This window comes from Sinohyriopsis cumingii, chromosome 10 (genome assembly GCF_028554795.1).
Source record: "Sinohyriopsis cumingii isolate HCF-2022 chromosome 10, ASM2855479v2, whole genome shotgun sequence".
NCBI lineage: Eukaryota > Metazoa > Mollusca > Bivalvia > Unionida > Unionidae > Sinohyriopsis > Sinohyriopsis cumingii.
The window spans coordinates 15956690-15971731 of record NC_142970.1 but is presented as its reverse complement, the minus strand read 5'-3'; the positions used below and the strand labels follow the sequence as shown (position 1 = coordinate 15971731).

The 15042-nt window shown below is 34.1% G+C and overlaps 1 protein-coding gene across 2 annotated transcripts in view; it reads right to left on the bottom strand.

Moving 5' to 3' along the window:
* Nucleotides 1-11428, bottom strand: part of LOC149789648 (lupus La protein-like) — a 46881-nt gene extending 35453 nt beyond the window's left edge. The window contains exons 1-4 of one of the 2 annotated variants that reach the window (XM_089971670.1): nt 11257-11428; nt 5548-5629; nt 3834-3906; nt 561-667 (exon numbers count right to left, since the gene is read on the bottom strand). In XM_089971670.1, coding sequence (XP_089827796.1) covers nt 561-667; nt 3834-3906; nt 5548-5613 — 246 coding nt within the window. In that variant the 5' untranslated portion in view covers nt 5614-5629; nt 11257-11428. The remainder of the gene's footprint in view (nt 1-560; nt 668-3833; nt 3907-5547; nt 5630-11256) is intronic. The other variant, XM_089971671.1, reaches the window with a different exon arrangement.
* Nucleotides 11429-15042: the final 3614 nt, after the last annotated feature.

The following is a 15042-nucleotide window of genomic DNA, read 5'->3' as shown; positions in this document are numbered from 1 at the left end:
TCTGGGTTTAGCAGAATTTAGCAGACAACTTGGGTAGCAGTTTTGTTTTGTACAAAAGACTGATAAGAAATTCTAAATTTAAAGTAGTGATGTGTGATGAAGATACATTATCCTTTCCTGTCCACTACTTTACAACATTACTGACTATGTGAACTAGATCTGTGCCCAAGCCAATCAAATTTAGCAAGAGATCTCTGTCAGCCAATGAAAACTGATCGTCTTATACTTCTATGTAAGTGAGTTCACTCTGTTCAAAAATCTTATGATGCTCTTTAATTCTTTCAGTGTCAACCTTAATAAGATTTTATCCTTTTTTTAAATCTCTTTGTGACCGATGGTTGCTATGGATGGAATTATTTTCACCAAAGATGAATAACATGACCATCTGTCCAAGGGCAGACCCGATACTTAAATGAATCAGAAATTCCAGACTGACAATTCCTACGAATGCACACAGATTTTTTTCCTTCAATCTATCATGATTCCTGCAAACTGATATTTTTATTGTCCCCGTCATGAAAAGTTTTGCAGTGTACATGTTGATCTGTATCATTTCCTACCTCAACTAGACCTGATGTTGACTTCCTGAGAGAGCCAGCAATGACATCAAAGTCTTCAGACAGTTCCTTCAACCTGTTGAATTTTATCATCGTCTCCATGGCAACCCCTGCAAACATCTGGTTAAGGAAAACCCAGGTCTTTCAAGCTTAAAAATATACTTGAATACAAATCACTCCCATAGCAGGGGCCATACTACCAGGCAAAGTGGACGACTAAGTCGTCTAAAAATTGTAAACTTTGCCTTTTTCTGTTAGGAAAGCAAAAACGACTTCACCCTGTGATTTTTTTTAGAGGTATGTTGACAGACCATAATTGTTTTAGATGCCCCACCCTCGCCTTAGCCCGGTTAGTTCTAGTCTTGTAGTGAAATGTATTCATCAAGTGATCTGGTTTTGATAGCTGACTGACCATGAACACTTTCATGAGTAAGTTAGCACCTATCAGGTAGTATCACTGCTCGATTTCCACATGTTATCCCTCGATGAAAACACATACAAACTTCAGTTTCGAAGCTTTAACAATAGTATGTAAATAGCAATTTGTGTTTTAAGATTAGAATCAGTGATCTGGATATTTTAACTGCCTTGTACACTACTTTGTCATAAAATCTGTTCAAAACTGTAAGTGAACCAGTAACAAGGAAAAAATGTAACAGTTTATTAGATTGTCTGCTTTTGTAAATCATCGGGAAAATATATTCAGAAAAGCACACATTTCATAGAAAGCAAAGTCCAGGTATTATTTTAAGATTTAACTTTAAAAGCAATATGTACGTCAGAAATGTATGATGCGAGAATCGAGAAGTAATGTAAGGTCAATGTCGTTTATTTACTTTCCTCGTATTTGTGAAAATACGAGAGAAAAAGCAGCGAAGCAGACACTATTTTAATCCATGCCTAAAATGTCATCAAGTACATAGACAAATAAATAAACTATAAATTTGCAATCCTGTCAATGGACTGTTGTAATGAAGCAAATTGAGTGAATACACCTTATGAAAACCCCTCCAAAGTACAGATGCATTCACGTCCATATTGATTTGGTTGGAAAGAAGGGTTTAGTTCATATACCGACTATAATGGAGTCATGTCTGTAATTTTATATTCGCAACAAAGAAATGAGGAAAAACAGTATGATTTGAAGACGTGTGCATTTGCCCTCACATACTTGGTACAGAATTTCTTTCAAACATGTTTAGAAATCTTTGAAAGTACCATTATTGATAAAATATTTTTTTTTTTTTAAATTGATTAAGGATAGATGATTAAGCATTTTTACTAACTGGCAATTACAATAATGTAATCTGGTTACAATGTAGTTTCTATTATTCTCTTTTAAAGTCATATGACCAAAATAACTAATTTTCAACTTAATAATAAAGTATTGCATAATTCCAATGTTAAATGCAAATATGCATACTGGGAAAAAAGGGCATAATTCAATGTGTACAGATGAAAGGATGTACATATCTACACTGGGTACAGATAAAAGGATGTACATATCTACACTGTGTACAGATGAAAAGATGTACATATCTACACTGTGTATAGATGAAAGGATGTACATATCTACACTGTACAGATGGCTGGATATACATATCTACACCGTACAGATGGCTGGATATACATATCTACACCATACAGATGGCTGGATATACATATCTACACCATACAGATGAAAGGATGTACATATCTACACTGTGTACAGATGAAAGGATGTGCATATCTGCACTGGGTACAGATGAAAGGATGTACATATCTACACTGGGTACAGATGAAAGGATGTACATATCTACAATGGGTACAGATGAACAGATTTATGTACCTACACTGGGTACAGATGAACGGATGTACATATTTACACTGTGTACAGATGAAAGGATGTACATATCTACACTTGTGTACAGATGAAAGGATGTTGTTGTTGTAGGGTTTAACACCATTTTTCAGCACACGATAGGCTATACATGGCGGCCAATATCAATGGTGGAGGAAGAACCCGGGAAGAACCACCGATCCATGAGAAGCTACTGGCAAGCTTTCTCACATACCCACATTGGCCGAATCCGAGACTCAAACCCACACAGACAGAGGTGAGATGGCAGTGATCCGTAACGGAAAGCGCTTTAGACTACTTGGCCACTCGGGGCCCCCTAGATGAAAGGATGTACATTTCTACACTGTGTACAGATGAAAGCATGTACATATCTACAGTGTACAGATGAATGGATCTACATATCTACACTGGGTACAGATGAACAGATGTACATATTTATACTGTGTACGGATGGCTGGAAATTAATTTTCAGTAGTGTAATGAAACCAATTTTCAGTACAGTATAATGAAATATCAATTACAGCTATGGTTGACTTGGAAAACATGCAGCTGAACAGTTTGATATTTGTGATCTCCATGAAGGCAAACACTGTTCTGACAAAATGTTTGTAATGTACAATTTGACCGAAATGACCTCCAGTACAGTTTCAAGAATGGCATCTACAAAATCCCAGGGAGGTCAACGGCTTCTTGCTAGATCTCAAGTTGATATTATCCTGTTATAAACTTGTGTGATCTTAAACTGACCTGAACCCAATGCAATCCTGGCTTGTTTTTCTTTTCTTTCATTTCATGTGGTCGATGCAATATTTTCTCCCAATATGAGATATATTCAAATCAATGCATAATGTCCAATAAAATTGTAATTTTTGCCATTCTACCTTTTTTCAGAGATAGTACCTTTAATCTTCAACGTGTTTTAATTTGATTTACAACATTTCTAGCAACAGCTGGATCAAGCAGGTGTTGTGATTGAAAAACAAGTATCAGATTAAGGCATCTGAGGTACTCCAGTAAAGATAGTCTGGTTCCATGACCAACTCCATTGACTCTAATATGAAAATATGGATCTGAAGCAAACCAGGAAAAACAAGTCAATATCCAGATCCAAATATCCTATGCTCATATCTTTTGTCTGTAATTATAGAGGTACAACCAAATGTCAAAAATTCCAGGTCAGTAGTGCTGGTGATGTTTTCATTTTTTATTAACAATTTCATACTGGATAAGAATAACACAGTCAATCTGATGCCAGGAACTATTCACAATGGGTAAAAAGTACAACCAGCTCAAAATATTACAAGCTCAAGAAAAGTAATAATTTACATAATGTAAATGCAATGGAGGACCAGGAACTCTTTTTTAAAAAGAGGAAAAGGGGGAACAATGTCTGCAAATGGATTCATAACCAATGTATCAGATCAAAGAAAGGATACATCCTTCTTCATTTTCCTTGATCTGCTCCAGCAGGAACTTGTCTCTGGGAAGGTTGATGTCCCCAAAATAATACTGAAATTAAACAAGGAAAGCAACTAACATGTATATGTGAATCTATGTATGCTATGTATGTAGCCAACTTGGCAAACAAGTGTGAAAGGCTATTATATAAAACCTCATAAACTATTAAGAAGATATCAAATTTAAAAAGGTCAAAGTTCAACAACTGGTGTGCACTTAAGTGAGAGGATTGGAAGCTAAACTCATCACAGAAGTAATGATTTAATAACAAGCAAGTTGTCATGACAACAGCCTTTAGAAATACGAATAAACTCATCACAGCTCTTTAAACCTTGCAGAAGTAATGATTTAATATCAAACAGGTTGTTGTCAAGACATGTATAGTATTACAAGACAAGTATAGTATTACAAGACATGTATAGTATTACATGACATGTATAGTATTACAAGACATGTATAGTAATACAAGACATGTATAGTAATACAGGACATGTATAGTAATACAAGACATGTATAGTATTACAAGACATGTATAATATTACAAGACATGTATAGTATTACAAGACAAGTATAGTAATACAAGACATGTATAGTATTACAAGACAAGTATAGTAATACAAGTTATGCTGATATGTCATTGGTCATTCTGCTTAAGATCAAACATTAGAGTTTACAAACAAGTTGTCTCACTATTTCTTATTTAATATGCAGTGATGTAAGACTGTAACTGTGCCAATGAAGCACATGATTTCTGACCACACCTACCCCACAAAAGTGGTAGAGCCCAGCACCCACTCATACCCAACCAAATTTGTAAAGCCTAGCACCAACTCCTACCCAACCAAATTTGTAAAGCCTAGCACCCACTCCTACACCACCAAATTTGTAAAGCCTATAGCGCCCACTCCTACTCCACTAGATCTGTAGAATCTAGCGCCCACTCCTACCCCACTAGATCTGTAGAATCTAGCGCCCATCCTACCCCACTAGATCTGTAGAATCTAGCGCCCACTCCTACCCCACCAAAGTGGTAGAGCCCAGCGCCCACTCATACCCAACCAAATTTGTAAAGCCTAGCACCAACTCCTACCCAACCAAATTTGTAAAGCCTAGCACCCACTCCTACACCACCAAATTTGTAAAGCCTATAGCGCCCACTCCTACTCCACTAGATCTGTAGAATCTAGCACCCACTCCTACCCCACTAGATCTGTAGAATCTAGCGCCCACTCCTACCCCACCACATTTGTAGAGAATATGCATGCACTGCTCTCCTTGTTGATTATATTGCCTAAAAATTGGAAAACGCTGGCTGCATTATTCAGGTGGTTGCTCATTACAATGTACGTATATAACAACATCAATCATTGCAAGATGATTGTGGGCCTCAAGGTAATTAGTTCTAAGCTAATTGTGTTACCCTCTTTAAACAAAGTCATTATTATTGTTAGTATTATTAATATTGTTGTAAATGACAGGTGGCCGCTTAAGACTGAAGTTGCTCAATAAATGTTTACTAAAAAGCTTTGATAAATTTACAATCAATTCATCACATTTCCCTGAAGCTTGCTATAAACAAATTATGTCCTCCATGCTACAATAAATTTATTCTCTTAACCATTTTGCCTCAAGGGAACAACTTCTGCCTGTTCTGGAAATTAAGAATGGTCTTTGTATATTATATATTCTTACCTCAACTTGCCGAATGATTTTCTTCTCCAAGCCTGAGAGGGTATCACCAGATCCATTTGTTGCCATTTCTGTTTTTTATCTGCTACCAGGAGAAAGAAAGTAACATTAATTTTTTTAATTATCATATGCAAATTACAAGTGAAACCTCCACAATTCAGAATGTAAGTGCCAGTAGCATCATGTGAGACAATGGTTCTTTGTGGGGATTTTCCCTGGTGCTTCCTCCATGAAATGTACAAACTGCCATGTATACAATGCCATATGTTGAAAAATGGCATTAAACCCACAAAACCACAATAACTGACGCCCATCTATATATAATCAGAAGTCGAACATTTTGGCTTTTTTGTCTCCATGGCTTTACGTATCTGGCTCTTTCCTTAGAGTTAAATTACTGGGTATAACATTTAATTACTGAGCATAACATTCAATTACTGGGCATAACATTCAATTACTGGGTATAACATTCAATGACTGGGCATAACATTCAATTACTGGGCATAACATTCAATTACTGGGTATAACATTCAATGACTGGGCATAACATTCAATTACTGGGCATAACATTCAATTACTGGGTATAACATTCAATGACTGGGCATAACATTCAATTACTGGGCATAACATTCAATGACTGGGCATAACATTCAATTACTGGGTATAACATTCATTTGCTATGTATAACATTCAATTACTGGGTATAACATTCATTTGCTATGTATAATATTCAATTACTGGGCATAATATTCAAAAACTGGGAATAATATGGAAGGGAAAAAACAGCCTTATGGAATCTATCTATTCCTGGTCTGCGCTTAGTCTTACTTGTTTAATATTAGTCTTTAGCCCTCATTTGCCATTGTTCTAATAAATAGGTTCATCATCTTTTTCTGAAATTATTTTTCTCATTTCAAGTGCATGTCTCCAATCTAAATATTAAAATATGTTTCCTTAGCTGTCAAAGGTAACTATGCAATCTCATTCAATAGAGCTGTCAAACAATCATAATTTTCCATTGCAAACTTTGATGTTAAAACTGAAATAAAGGACCAATTGACATAACTGACCCTCTTTTGCAAGTCTGGTCATCACTAGTACAAATAAAAATATATAATTTTAAATTTTATAATTACCACTGGAAAGAGTTTAAATTTGTATCTGTAAGTAACAATGGTTTCAATTTAAATTTCCTTTCAATTCGTTACTGCCAACTCTGTATGTAACAATGGTTTTAATTTAAATTTCCTTTCAATTCGTTACTGCCAACTCTGTATGTAACAATGGTTTTAATTTAAATTTCCTTTCAATTCGTTACTGCCAACTCTATGTAACAATGGTTTCAATTTAAATTTCCTTTCAATTCGTTACTGCCAACTCTATGTAACAATGGTTTCAATTTAAATTTCCTTTCAATTCGCTACTGCCAACTCTGTATGTAACAATGGTTTCAATTTAAATTTCCTTTCAATTCGCTACTGCCAACTCTATGTAACAATGGTTTCAATTTAAATTTCCTTTCAATTCGCTACTGCCAACTCTGTATGTAACAATGGTTTAAATTTAAATTTCCTTTCAATTCGCTACTGCCAACTCTATGTAACAATGGTTTAAATTTAAATTTCCTTTCAATTCGCTACTGCCAACTCTGTATGTAACAATGGTTTCAATTTAAATTTCCTTTCAATTCGCTACTGCCAACTCTATGTAACAATGGTTTAAATTTAAATTTCCTTTCAATTCGCTACTGCCAACCCTATGTAACAATGGTTTCAATTTAAATTCCCTTTCAATTCGCTACTGCCAACTCTATGTAACAATGGTTTCAATTTAAATTTCCTTTCAATTCGTTACTGCCAACTCTGTAACAATGGTTTCAATTTAAATTTCCTTACAATTCGCTACTGCCAACTCTATGTAACAATGGTTTCAATTTAAATTTCCGTTCAATTCGCTACTGCCAACTCTGTATGTAACAATGGTTTCAATTTAAATTTCCTTTCAATTCGCTACTGCCAACTCCATGTAACAATGGTTTCAATTTAAATTTCCTTTCAATTCGTTACTGCCAACTCTATGTAACAATGGTTTCAATTTAAATTTCCTTTCAATTCGTTACTGCCAACTCTGTATGTAACAATGGTTTCAATTTAAATTTCCTTTCAATTCGCTACTGCCAACTCTGTATGTAACAATGGTTTCAATTTAAATTTCCTTTCAATTCGCTACTGCCAACTCTGTATGTAACAATGGTTTCAATTTAAATTTCCTTTCAATTCGCTACTGCCAACTCTGTATGTAACAATGGTTTCAATTTAAATTTCCTTTCAATTCGTTACTGCCAACTCTATGTAACAATGGTTTCAATTTAAATTTCCTTTCAATTCGCTACTGCCAACTCTGTATGTAACAATGGTTTTAATTTAAATTTCCTTTCGTTACTGCCAACTCTATGTAACAATGGTTTCAATTTAAATTTCCTTTCAATTCGCTACTGCCAACTCTGTATGTAACAATGGTTTTAATTTAAATTTCCTTTCGTTACTGCCAACTCTATGTAACAATGGTTTCAATTTAAATTTCCTTTCAATTCGCTACTGCCAACTCTGTATGTAACAATGGTTTCAATTTAAATTTCCTTTCAATTCGCTACTGCCAACTCTGTATGTAACAATGGTTTCAATTTAAATTTCCTTTCAATTCGCTACTGCCAACTCTGTATGTAACAATGGTTTCAATTTAAATTTCCTTTCAATTCGTTACTGCCAACTCTATGTAACAATGGTTTCAATTTAAATTTCCTTTCAATTCGCTACTGCCAACTCTGTATGTAACAATGGTTTTAATTTAAATTTCCTTTCGTTACTGCCAACTCTATGTAACAATGGTTTCAATTTAAATTTCCTTTCAATTCGCTACTGTAATTTGTTTTGGAGTAACAAACGTGGCCATATAATCATATAGCTACAATATTTTAGTCTCAATATGTCTGAGCATACAAAGTTATCATGTACCTTGAAATGGAGCAATTAAAACTAAAGTTATTCTGTAACTTGAAATTAAAAGTAATGTCTTAAATAAAATGATGACATGTGTAGAAGTCTATTTTAACCAAGAAGAGTTATGTTTTTCAGGAAGTTTGGCAAAAGATAAAATTAATAAGTCCACACAACGTAAAATACATTATGTTTATACTAAATGTACCCTGGCAAACCATGAAAGATAACACAAATTTTGAACAGTAATTTGCTTTCTAAATAAGGCTTTCTATACAACAGTTTTGGATTTTTTTATGATACATTTTTCAATGCATGCCGTGATTACTATCATCAGTACATGTTTCCAAAGTGTGGATGCAATGTTCTTATATGGCACACCAAAAAATGATGTTGAGGACAGAAATAGTGATTAGATTAACTAATATGACAACCTAAATGAAGTATGAATATAAATGTTATTTTCCTATTGATCTGTATGAATGTTATTTTCCTAATGTTTTGTATGTTATTTTCCTAATATTTTGTATGTTATTTTCCTAATGTTTTGTATGTTATTTTCCTAATATTTTGTCTGAATGTTATTTTCCTAATGTTTTGTCTGAATATAGATGTTATTTTCCTACTGTTTTCACAGTGGAATTTGTTAATACTGGTAATAAATAAGAATAATTGAATTGTTGAGTGATATTCAAACATATGTTGAAAATACACTGGGTGTGAATAACAACCTGTTGCTCCATTGATACATATAGGAATGTTTTAATACCCCATCCACAAAGTTACAGTATTAACAATAGTAATGAAGTGGAAAACAAATTAGTCCTACAATGTAAGACATATCATGTTATTTATGTCTTACTGACTACATAATAGCTTTATGTAGCATGTTTCCAAATGGACTGACAGGAGAAAGAGGTAAAATTTTCAGGAATATCTCAAACACTTGGCAGCCCATATTGACACACTTCCATTAATTTAAATCTAATTGATTATACTTTGTTGTCTTCATATTGATGAAATGAATATCTGACATAAGCAAATGGAGGTATTTTCATCTTCCATTCAGCTGGTTGGAATGTGATAGATTCCAAGAATGCTAAAATCGGATTAGGTTAAAGAATGTTTCTTTAACAAAAAAAATAAAAATATACTGAGTAAAGTGTTGAGATAGCTTCGTTTCATTCAAGATATTTATCATCCTTTTAACCAATTTTGGCAGACAATGCTTTCATTGCATTCCAACTGAAATATAGGTCAGTGGAACTTGAAAACACTTCCATTTGCTTTTGTAAGAATCTGAATTTATTCCAAAAAGACCGAGGAAGTGAAGTCTGCTTAAATCAACATGTTTTTAACTTGCGGAAAAGCTTTAATATGTGCAGACAAGTGTGAGATATTCTTGAAAATGTGGTCCCTCGTTTCGATGTTAAACAAAATTGGAACACGTTAAACCACATCGGTATTGAGGCAGTAGCAACAAAGCATATAGTACCAATATTAGTACCCTTGGTCCTACCTCGTGGACAGGGTACTAATATTAGTACCCTTACTCCTACCTCGTGGACAGGGTACTAACATCAGCATATACGTGTCAATGAAGCATGCAGGGTGTGAATCCTCTTATTTAATACCGAAGTATCGAAAATCATTGTAGAAACAGTTGTAAAATCTCATGTACCTTTTTTATCCAATATTTTTGTTTAGATCTTCTGCCATATTAGTTAAAATAATGATTACTTCCGTTTGTAGCCTCGTTTGTCTCTGTGCCATGTAAGAACATTTGGAAACGTAAACAAATCGTAGTAAAAATTTGGCGCAGTTTGAGTCAGAAATTTTGCTCATTACAAGTAAATACGGTTTGTCAGCAACTTTGAAATTCCACCAAGAAGCCATTATTTACCACTTGATTGATAATAACAAAGCGTAAAATATCAAAAAAGATGGCTGGCAAGCCTTACGTAAAAAAAAAAGGGGTAATGGCGCGAGTCTCGCATTATCTGCCATGGCGGACACTATGAGGTTTGTGTAAACATGCCAATTTATTTTGTGTAAGCGCTTGATAAATTCAAAATAAGCCAAACTTCTTTCACAACATGATTATACTTATGTAGTGGGTTTCTACACTGTTGGTTTATCTGACTTTAGTGAAGTTTTTTTTTGTTGTTGATCCATTACTTGATATGGGATCAGTTCATAGCATCAACCACAACAAATCAAGTTGAGGCTACGACATCGTAGCTACAAAGCATAATGTGCTTAGTCTTGCGTCGTACGACTAATAAACAGTTTGTTTTTTTTTTGTGCTTTTTTTTGTTGTACAAATCAACTTCTCTTATGTTTCATAATTGTATTTTAATAATAATAATAATAATAATAATAATAATATAAGGTTTTAAGAGCAATTCAAACGTATATCATTAGGGTATGATTTCAAAGAATGTTGCAAATTTAATAATCACAAAACTGTTTGCCATTAACTAATAAATAAAACAACATGAAGCACATTTATAACGAAGCCATGATCAACTGAATCATTTTAATCTTAATTCACTTTGTAGTCTGTTCCATCCCCTAAAGGCTTAAAAAGTAACAACAAAAGTAACAAAAGCAGTACGCTAAGTTAGTGAACTCGTAGCAGTCACGGTAACAAAAGTAGAAACGAAAAATATTAACTTTGCAGGCGCACTCTTTCACAACACCTTCTTTTACTAACCTTATATTTATCCAGATGGGTAGTCTTGTGAATGCCTTAGCTTATTTTCTAAACACCTAACTCTTTGGTGTTGCAGTAAATATGGCAATCAAGCAAAACTTATTGCAACACAGTACCACGCTTTTCATCACCCACGTTTTTCAATCGGGCCGCTAAAGTGTTCCGAATAAGATAGTTCCTCCTTTGATCGGTGCAAAGTATATACTATACCCAGAACATATATCCCTGGAAACCCTGTTGCGGAGCTAGCCTTATCTGTATAACTGTAGGCGGATAGATGACTTACCCAAATGTAAACCTAATACTACTTAAATATATCAGAATATTGCACATATGTTCCCTCTCCAATTTATGATGTTTGCGCCCAATGAAATATTCCCCTACCTGAGATATTTGCATTTCCAGTGAGAAATTGTATTCTAGCAATACGATCTGTTCCATTTTGGAAATATCCAATTTTCTGCATTATTCAGATAGCGTTCGAAATTGTAACATATGCGTTGTAAATAAGGGAGTGGAATGTATGCAATTTTTCTGATTCAAAGAAAATATTCCACTTCGCGTGAAAAAATATGTCGAAATAATCAGAAAAGGGGTATCTGCTGTGGTCGTATAGTTTGTATTCCTTGAACATTTTCCCCTTCAACTTACAAATAAAAAGAACACATTAGAAATGTCTGTACTGAGCGAAAATATTCAAAATCTGGAAGCATACACATTTCCAAGGAGGAAACAACAAGCGAACAGCAATTAAAATATGGATGAAAATATATTCTTCAAATGTCAAAAGATATAAATTTTACAAGAATGACAATAAACATTGTAACATAAACAAGGGTTATGTTTCATACAAAATGAAAATTACCACCAAAAATGAACTCATATTGTACAATCGCCAATTTAAACCACCACACCTCTTACACGTCCAGCCTCTAACGAGTCGTTCACTGTTATTGCAGTCGTTTCTCTTACATTCATCCGTGAGAGCTATTTCCTGTTGGAAATAAGACAAATGCAGACTTAATGTATGCTCTACCTGAACAGAATACACCAACCCAACCCACTTCTCTCTCTCTCTCTCTCTCTCTCTCTCTCTCTCTCTCTCTCTCTCTCTCTCTCTCTACACTTCAGAACTATTTTGATTTCAGGTCACAAACTTGCACTACATACAGCATTTGTTTACACACTATCTCTTTCCATAGACGTTAACATAATTCAGAAAACCTAATACATTTCTCTAACATAACTATTTTCAATTACCAATTGATCCATATCATAGTCTGATTTCGCCTTAAAACAATCAAGCTCTGTAGTGTGAACTATTAATTACGGTTTTGACTAATGTCGGACACATGTACATATATGGCCGAAAATAAATGTCTGTATATCCCACCACGCAGGTCTAACTTTAATACAACCGAATCATAGGTTAAACGAATTCACATTTTAGATATACAAATAGATCGAACAAAATTTCACTTCTCGTGATAATTCTATTATTTGATATCTAACAATTCAACAGCATAAACATTATACAAACCTAATAATAATCAGTCCTAAACATGCACGATTCATATAGCATTTAATTAAAAAATTCAAATAATTATCTTAAGTCTCATATCAACGAGAAATAATATATAAAATTAAAATACTGTACTTTGCTCTGAGATGCGATCCCTCTTCCCCATTAGCAGGATCGTCTTTAGACAACATAGTTATGTGTCTCCCAAAGACCGCCAACTACACCTTCCTTTGGCAATCGTTACGTGGGAGTACTTCTTACTACCACGGAGCCAAAACACTTTCGCCTAACGAAAAACTTAGACTGACTAATTTTATGGTGTAATACATTTATAAAACAATAGAATTCGCATGGGAAACCCACCTGAGTCGATTATCCTATCCAATCAGAATTCAGGCCTATCTAACCAACATTATCAACAAACGCCCCTTTAGAGTTAGACACTTTTACAATTTCTCTTAACAAACCGATCTCTGAAAAGTTTTAACTTATTACAAATACATTAGCAAGTACAAACGTTGTTTCTGCACCTTTCATCGTTTGGCATTTGGAAAAACAAAACTAGAGTTTTACCTTTATGATGCCTCAAACGGTTATTAAACAGAACCTCTTAACAATGAATTAGGCCTCTAACAGATATATTAAAGTAGATCATCCTCCTGGATTTAATACCTTACCAAATCACATACATTAGTTTGATATATATATGTGTCACAATTAACCCTGCAAAATTCACAGACATCTGCACAATTCACACTATTACAGTCGAGCTGTATTTCTATACAATAACCCCTACCTTACCCAATATAAGGATTATTCAGCATTAGCGCCCCCCCCCCCCCCCCCGTAATCCCACCGCCCACTTTTGTTACCACTGTATTAAACAATTCATCATATAGTTTCCTTTATGAATACAAATTGTTCCTTTCATACTGATGGTCTTCAAAGTCTTTTCAAATTTGAATGTCATCTTGCATGTCATACAGAATACGATGTATCCTCTAGAGTCTATATGATCTCCTTACAAGAATTCTATTCTTTTTCAGCCATATAACACGTTACTAAAGTTTCCAGACAGCCATATAACACGTTACTAAAGTTTCCAGACAGCCATATAAAACTTATTCAAGTTTCCAGAAAGCCAAATAAAACCTTACTAAAGTTTATAGACAGCCAAACTTGTATACCAAACGGTATTGTTTAATACAGTGCTTCAAATCCTTACTAAATAAACCATAAAGAGAGCCATATAAAACCTTATTAAAGTTTCCAGACAGACAAAAAAAAAAAAACTTTGCTACAAAATGTTTACAGCCAGCCATATAAAACCTTACTACATTTTACAGACAGCCAAGAAAAACCTTACTAAATTTCTTAGATTGCAAAATAAAACATTATTAAAATTTTCAGACAGCCATATGAAACCTTATTCTAGTTTCCTGGACAGCCATGTAAAACCTTACTAGAGTTTTTAGACTGTATTGTATGCAAGATAGATTGTCTCGTTTATAATTAAACAAGTCAACAGAACATCAATCAACATCTGGTACTTTATTTTGAACAATATGCAAATAATTTTGTCTGACAGAGTTCAATGTTATCGTTCCAATGGTGGATTTTAAAACAGCTGCCCCACACACTCTGTGTTGCTTCAATTCTGACTTTGTTTCCCCAAGCTTTATCTCGAATCATTGACTTTGTAAAGCCGACGAGATCTTCGAGTTGAGCTGTTATTTAAGACGAACACAAAATTACCGATTTAATTTTTCTTTATAATTCTGTTCTTTTTACTGACTGGATCGATGCTATTTATTATTACAATTTCATTATTGCATGTAACCTGTTAGTCAGCACCTTTCGTGAAACAGTGAAGTGCCTATTTTATGTTTGAAGTACGCAGATCAACTATTGTATTGTCTTGATTGTTAACTTGTATGGCAACTAGCTTTGACGTATCGTTAATTCCGTCCAAACTTGCAAACACACATGTTACCTTCTAATACTAGGACGGTTACGTTTATATTCAGTGCATTGAATATTGATATTCCTATGTGGCAACTTTTGAGTGGGTCACAGTGTAGCTTTGCTATATTATTTATCTTGCACAATGTTTTAAAATTATTTTGTGGTATAATTTTTCGGTACCAAAGTGTGAGATCGTCTCAGATAAAGGCAATAGTAACATCTCAGTATAACGCATAACAGAGATAGCACATGGAGTGGACTAGATTTAATTAAACATTAATTACACTGTACACCGTCTC